At 40.9% G+C, this 7,869-nt stretch overlaps 1 protein-coding gene across 4 annotated transcripts in view; it reads left to right on the plus strand.

The window, feature by feature from the left end:
- The window catches only part of MYO1C (myosin IC), a 59,712-nt gene extending 51,859 nt beyond the window's left edge, over window positions 1-7,853 (plus strand). For 3 of the 4 annotated variants that reach the window (XM_062592356.1, XM_062592358.1, XM_062592357.1), the window contains 7 exons: window positions 1,377-1,470; window positions 1,571-1,626; window positions 2,148-2,283; window positions 3,828-3,898; window positions 4,377-4,474; window positions 4,707-4,806; window positions 6,135-7,853. In XM_062592356.1, coding sequence (XP_062448340.1) covers window positions 1,377-1,470; window positions 1,571-1,626; window positions 2,148-2,283; window positions 3,828-3,898; window positions 4,377-4,474; window positions 4,707-4,806; window positions 6,135-6,161 — 582 coding nt within the window. In that variant the 3' untranslated portion in view covers window positions 6,162-7,853. Of the gene's footprint in view, window positions 1-1,376; window positions 1,471-1,570; window positions 1,627-2,147; window positions 2,284-3,827; window positions 3,899-4,376; window positions 4,475-4,706; window positions 4,807-6,134 lie in introns of those variants that run through there. The other variant, XR_009960402.1, reaches the window with a different exon arrangement.
- The last annotated feature ends 16 nt before the right edge of the window (window positions 7,854-7,869 follow it).

Raw genomic sequence — 7,869 nt, forward strand, 5'->3', positions numbered from 1 at the left:
ATATAATATCTATATCATTTTTATACTGAAATGCCATGTTATCCTTCCTGTGAAGGATAACAACATAAGAAGCAGGGTCTTTCTGCTTGGATTGTATAAAGCAGAGAGTGAGAATCCAGTGGGTGCAAAAGTATTGTTTTCCGAACAGGCAAGTTACATGAATAATATTCTGGTCCAGTAAAACGAATAAAAATTACATTGAAATTTGATTCATCTTTGTCTTGGGAGTGAGTTTTTTCATAGCTGAAAGCTCAGTAAAGAGAGATAATGGGAAATGTATACATTGAACAGTTCAGGCATAACTGTTCAGTTGATATCAATATTTGCCTTTAAACTGTTTTTTTTGTAGTAGCACATAGCTAAATTACATTGCTTCTGAAGGCCAAAATATTAAGCACCTGTAATGAAATACTGTAGATGAGTTAGTGGGCTAGCCTGGGATTAAGGACACAGGATTAACATCAGCCATTACTGAAACTGAGTTGGAGGAGGAAATTTAGCAGAATACTCCCTACCCCTCCAAAGCAAACCAGCCTTGTTGGTAGGAAAATTGAAATTCATTGTTTCATGTACTTTATACTCTGTAATATGGTCCGTTTGCCCTTCATAAAGCAAAGGGTATGTCTGAGTTCCAGTTTTCACTGGCTTTGTTCTTCTGAAGTGGCACAGGTTGTATTTACAGAGTGGGCGAGTATTCCTGCTCACAGGGACAGGCTTCCAGGATACAAGTTTCAGGGTGACTAATCATCTAAACAGGAACTCCCAGTACAATATGGAGACTGACTCATGCTATTTGTCAGAGGCTAAGGCAGAGAATGCTGAGTAGATAGGAGAGCTCCCATGACTATGTTACAGAGTGCTGGTAAGGCCATAACTTTTTTTTTTTGATGGTATTTATTTTGGTAAAAATGTTGATCTTGAAAGGTTTCAGGGAAAAAAAATCTGAAATGTGAAAAGAAGTCTTACAGTGGCAGAGAAGGTCAGACTGGTTAGCTTGACAAGGAAGAGGTTAAGAGTCCCTGCATTGGGAGAGTTTTGAAAAATCTTTATTCTAAGAAAAGCTCTAACAAAATTCAGTGAATGGATGCCATAGGCCTATAAAAAGTCAAACCGGAAATATGATCCCTACTGTTGGAAAGGGTGGGGTGAGGGGGGAAGCAGAAAATCAGGAAGTTGATGGTATTCCTTTCTGCCAGACCACTCCATAAAGATAAGGTAGCTGTTGAAAGGATAGGGGATGTATGGCGTATTTTGTAACTAGCATGAGTCATAGGGTCAGAGCTAGACGATGATTGTTAGAAGCATCTTTAAGACAAACATTTCCTTTTATTTAGATTTTTTTAAGTATTAAAAAAAAAAATCTCTTGTCCTTGCAGTTAGAACAAAAAGTGATTGCCAGTGAGATTTTTAAAGGTAAAAAAGACAATTATCCTCAGAGCGTTCCTAGGCTCTTCATCAACACTCGACTTGGTGAGTAGGTGTTGCAAATTTGAACAGGAAGAGAGACTTATGTACTCTCTTCTTCCTAGATGTTTCTTTCTCTGACATCTCCTCTTTAATTTTCACTTAGGTAATGAGGAGATAAATGCTAAAGTCCTTCAGGCTTTGGAAAATGAAGCAATTAAGGTGAGCTATGGATCCTAATACTTTTGTCAAGTTTCTAGAATTATTCAGCAGAATTGAAGTCGTTATTGGAGGATTAAACTTCTGAAGAAAAGATGATAGTGTATGGGAAGGGTTGTGGCTCAGAAATACAGTTTGGAGGTTGAGATGATTTATAATAGTAAGAATTGAAGGAGTTGTCACGGGCATGGCTGGTGTTCATGATGCTTTGCAATGCTGAAGGGGGTGGGAAAGAAGGTGGTGAAGAAGCCTACACAGACTGAAGTTTAATCTAGATTTTTTCAAGCTCATGCTCAGGCAGATATAGTACAGATTTAGCAGGAGTGGCCAAGTTGTTATTTTTCAGAACTCCTCTAGGTTAGCAAAAAAAGTCTGTGGCAGAAGTGAGAGTAGGACTCAAAAGAATCATCTCCGTTCCCTGTTTACAAATCACGGGTCAGTACTTTTCGTGAGCTATCTAGACTAGAGGGAAAGTAGCTGCCATCTAAACAAACTCCATTTTTAGCACTGAATACTTATTTCAGTATGCAGTCCCTGTAATCAAGTATGACCGGAAAGGATACAAAGCAAGAGCACGGCAGCTGCTTCTTACCCAGAACGCAGTCATCATAGTTGAAGAATCCAAAATCAAACAACGGATCGACTATGCCAATCTGACAGGTGAGAGTGACAAATGGGTTTTTAACTGACTTGTTTATAGCCAAGATAAAGACTGCATTCAGCTAAGAATAACAAAAGTAATTTGTGTTTGTCCTGGACAAGACTTGAGCTGATACCAAAAAGCATTCTAAGTCTTGAAATTCCTAAAACTCCAGAAAATGAGCATCACGAAAATCACAACCTCTGAGAAGACATCTCCCGTGTACCAAAGTCACTTCTCAGTTGCACATCTCCACTGCAGGTCCACTGCACTGCGCCGTTATTACATAGCAGCTGCCTAGGACATGGCTATGGCATTTAGCCCCCTAAATATTTGACACTGACTTCATACTTGGAGGGGGGAACTTCACTGGACAGAGAAAACGTTCAGTCTTTGATTGATGCATTGTAGTCACTACTTGGCTTTTCCCATCTGAAACCTCTCACTTCATGGCCTCAGCTCCTGCTCCCAGCATTGCTATGATTCCTCCTTATAGCCATTTTGGTGTTAATAATTGCATTAGGGCAATGTTGAAATGATCAGCTCCATTTGTAGCTGTCACTATTTGAAATGGTTTCAAAGAGCAACACCAGTTTGGGGTTCTGGGACTTCCGTAAGACACTATTATTGCTGCAACATCTATCCATCTTCATTAGAGTTAGGCTATCTTAATTGAATAGCTAACCCAGGTTGTAGCTATTGTCAAGATATTAAGCAAAATCCCCAAAAATAAACTCCAACAGACCCTACTGAAACAAGCACAATGTTCTGTAACTAATCCATCTACCCTAGGAAGGGGTTTCATTTATTTTTTTTATTTTAAGCAAACATGATCAACACATTACAGAGGGTAATCCTGGCTTAAGTAAGGCAGGCAGTGCCAGCTGGCTCAGTAGCAATGTTTGAATCCAGAGCCGTGGATGCATGGCCTAGCTCCCAGCATAGCAGAATGAAAACCTGCAGCAAGCAGCTCTGCAAAGACCAATATGCCAGATGACTCAATCCCTGCTGTCACAGGGATTCACAGCAAGGATGAACCTTTTGGAGTTGTGCTCCTACAGCAGCCCAAGCCTTTTTTACCCCATGGTGACAGTGGGCAGAAGACAACAGTAATCATGTTGCTGCAGTTGCCCCTTTCCCACTTAGTACCCCAGCAATTAAACTGCTGATCCAGGTACAAGACTAGAATTAAGCATCTGTCCAATGCAGTCAGGGGAAGTAAGGTTTGGGTATCTTACTTGGTACAGAGAAGCCAGCTCTTTTTCAAGTCCATGTTGATGAGGGCCTCAAAAGCATGTATATGAGCACTGTTCCTCTTTCTGCTGGACAGAGGTAGAGAAGAAAAACATAAACATGTTCAGAGGTGGAGCTGATTTTCTGTCACCTTGCAGCCACTTCATCCTCTCTGTTGACATCGTAGCGCAGTGCTTCGGTGCAGTTTCTCAGCTGTTGGGTTTCCGGGCGTGGGTATAACAGTTGCTGCGTTCCTGGGAGAGGTTCTGAAATGCTTGTAAGAATCTTAGTATTATTGTGGTGGCTGTCAAATGGCTATTCTCTATTACAGGCATCTCTGTCAGCAGCCTGAGTGATAACTTGTTTGTGCTACATGTGCACTGCGAGGATAACAAACAGAAGGTAGCAGGACTTGTCTTGTCATTTCCCCATCCACCTCTAGAAGTACTTTAACAGGAGAAAAAGTAAAAGATTGAGGATGGGAAGGGGTGGGGATGAGGGGAGAGGAAGCACACATGGTGAGCAGCCCCTCTGCACAACTTTGCTCTGACTAGAATTTTAGGTTTTTGCTCGTTATTTTTCTTGTATTTATGCTCAATTAATGGGTGTTTGTTATTCATGGCTGGTTCAGCTGTCCTTTGTCCAGATTACTGATACCATGTAAATAACAGGTTAATGGCTGCAGATGCAGAGTGTGATCTGAGACAGGCCCTAGAGAACTCCAGCAAACCTTGTCCACAGGGAAAGGGTTTTTTTCTCATTCACTCTATCCTGCAGAAATAGTTCTCTGTCAATTTATAATATAATCACTAAAAATGATCTTGTCATTATCTCTGAAAAGCCATGACTGCAAACCATTACTGTGGGTTTCCCCTCACAGGGAGATGTCGTGCTTCAGAGCGACCACGTGATTGAGACGCTAACAAAGACAGCAATGCGTGCGGACAAAGTCAATAATGTCAACATCAACCAGGGAAGGTGAGGGAAGCCGTCTTGGTTTCTTGTTTGTTCTGGAAAGGAGCTCCGCTTTAGCATTACAGGGCCATAGCAAGGTCATCAAAACATATCTAGCAAATCTTAACTAGGGCTCTGTTTCCTCAAACAAGCAGATTCACTGCAGCCAAGCAAGCATCAGTACAAAGCATCCAAGAAAAGGTAAGAGTTTGAAGTTCACACATGCTCAGCAAGTCTGTTCTGTTTTTCTTCACAGTATAAAGTTTACAGTTGGGCAAGGCAAAGAAGGCATAATTGACTTTATATCAGGATCAGAACTGCTTATAGCCAAAGCCAAGAATGGCCATCTAACTGTGGTGAGTACAGACGCATCTTGCCAAGAAATGATACTCACAGTGCATCCAAAAGGGGTTTTGTCATTTAACCCAACACACTGACATGCTGTAAGCTTTGTTTGCAAATGCAGAGATTACTACTTTGTTCCAGACAACCAGCCTGTTCCTCAACTGGAGCTGAATGTTGCGCTTTTCCCTGCAAGACTGCCAGATTTACTCAAGCAATGAAGTAGTTGATTTGTCATTGTTTTCTGCAGGATTTCATGCTGTTGCAAATCAAATTAAAAAAAAAAAAAGGATTTTAAAAACAGAGGAAGCCAGCACAAAAAACCCACTTTCCTTTTTAAATTGATTGTAGATACTATGTCCTACCCTACTCTGGCACCATTACATGTTTTTTCTGCAAGTAAACATCTCACCCATCATGGAAGAGCAGGCCAGATGAAGTTTTATGACCACTTGATCCATAAAGAAACAGACTCTCAGGAACCAAAAGATAGGCAATCCCTACAGCTTGATTCAAAGACAAATTTCAGGGAAGAACTTCACATTTGTCCATCAAATTGAAGGCTCATAGAGTCTTCCTGCTAGTCAGACAGATACACATATGCAGCTGATTCTAGCATTATCAGATTAAAGGTTGTTCAGAAATACATCCAGAACATACTTAGACCCACACTCATTCCCCCTCCAGTGTCAGAGCTAAAAGAGCTCCTCTGTCCTACTGCAGACTGACTAGGGTCCGAGTTGCAGTCATCACCATTCCTACTTCGCTCTTCACCGAAAGAATCAGTCCTGTAGAAGCCACTAATGCCACACTGCCAACAGCAGCTGGTTCTTACTCTGTAAGAATGCCTATAGGATTGTATAAAAGGAAAACTGGTCAGATTTTATAGGAATGCTGAAATGAGGAGCCTATTCTTCTCTCCACGTACCATCAATAATGGCAAACCAGTTCACTGCTTAACTTATGAAGAAACATGTTCCAAAGTTTTATAATGTATTTCAGACTGTACACAGGAACTTGTTTCCAGTTGGGCTGCCTTCCTAGCCATAGCCGCATTTTCCTGTACCACTAATCTAGGTAGAAGCTTTGAGTATAATCACAGAACAGTGGCATGAGTGAGTTTACCATGGTCTCCTCCAACTGCATTACCAATCGCTGCTTTTGTTTCCTGCCAAGAACAGTCACCTTTAATACTTCAGACTAGAGCAAGCTTTATATACTGTAGCATAACGAGCAACTGATTTCTATTCCAAGCTGGTGTGGTTATGTAACAATTTAAGAGCTAGAATTGTTGCACAGTCTTCTTCAATATAGTTTCTAGCTTATCTTTCTTCTTCTGCAGGTTGCTCCTCGTTTGAATTCTCGATGATAAATCATGCCACCTGTCCATGACCTCTTCCATCCATCAGTCTGACTGCTCCCTATACAGGCTGGACAATGTTCCCCGCAAAACCCCCCTTCCCGCCTTGCTTACGCTCATTTTGTTTATCATTACCAAAGACCTGCACTTTCAGAAAAAAACGAAATACATCCTGCTTTCTTGTCTTAATATGAAAGTTCCAAAAGAAAGGCCTTCTCTTCCTTACCTTAGCGGCAAACGCACAGGTCCAAGGCAATGTCTGTGAAACCGTGGCTCATGAAACTCGTGCATTCAGCTGGGCTTTGAGGGAGGTAGTTCTGACTCCAGTAGAGTTTTAATCTCTGATGGAAATGACCACAATTTGTGCTTCTATCATCAGTCAAAAAATGCACAATCGCAGAAAACAAATACTGCTGCCGATCTGTCAGCCAAATCAATGAAAAGCCAGACTTTATATTTAGAAAGAATGTTTTATGAAGAACTTTGCTCTGAGACTTTTTGATGCTTTGTGTTACACTATTAAAGCCATATTGTGTAAATTAGTAAAACCCTGTAAATACTTTATAGCTGAGTATGAGAGAGATGCACTACAAGAAATGGAGTTGATGTGGAAATTGTTTTAGATTTGATATTTGTTTTATGATTAGAAGGTGTTAAACTGAGAAAACCCATTATGTAACTAACTTCTTCACTAATCTTGATCCAAGGATGCTTATATTTAAGGCACCTCGCCCATTTTTTGCTCTATGGTATTTTTATACTTCTCCATATCCATACATCCAAAAAAAATAAAAATAAAAAGGAACAAACACACACAAACTGCAGCAGTCACCACTTGTCTATGTCATTCTAGGCTGGAACTAAAATCTGTAGTCCTTGGCCACAGCATGTGCACATCAGCTTTCTCTCCCAACTTGTCTGGGAGTCACATTGTCCCTTCCCCTACACAGCTCATCAGACTCAGAGCAGCACCTTCAAAATTGCTTTTCCTCCTCTTATGTTTTCAGGGATAACTGGAAGTTTTGAGCTCTCACAGTAAAGCTCCACAGTGTTTATACAACTTCTCCATACTGCCTTAAAGGGGACAAGATAGCTAGCTAGTTCAGCACTGCTGGCATTACCAACCAAATGGCTGATGGCTCCTCTACATGGAAGCATCTAACTAAGAAAGCTGTGTCACTTCACTAATTGTAACTAGAAGCCAGAAGGCTTCTAGTGCTGTGAATGCTAACTGGTCTCAGGCTGCAGCACAGAAGTATTAAGCACTTTCATGTAAGAACAAACACAAATGGCTACAGGGCAGAGAGCTAAGTGTCAAATACCTGCTGACTGCAAATCACAGCTCCAGCTTCCGTTTCTGAGTTCTAGACCTCAAGCAGTGCATCTTGCACTCTACTTGCCTTAAATATCCTTCAAGTTCCACCTCTATCCTGATGCAGAAGCAACAAGTTACACCAAGCCCCAAACAAACACGTTGCCAGTGACATACAATGGGCACAGGCTCTTACTTTTTGGTTTCTGACATCCATTATGCAGTATTAAACACTGCACCAGGCCTGGAATGCTGTATACACTGTAGTATATATGTACACACACACACCATACTGCTTACTGTGTATGCTATAGTGTATATACTGTACAACACTGTATACGCTACTATAACCTCTTCAAGACTACGCTGAATAAATTTTTACAATAAAACCACATCTTGTCTTTA

The sequence above is a fragment of the Rhea pennata genome, chromosome 20 (assembly GCF_028389875.1).
Source record: "Rhea pennata isolate bPtePen1 chromosome 20, bPtePen1.pri, whole genome shotgun sequence".
In the NCBI taxonomy this organism is placed as follows: Eukaryota; Metazoa; Chordata; class Aves; order Rheiformes; family Rheidae; genus Rhea; species Rhea pennata.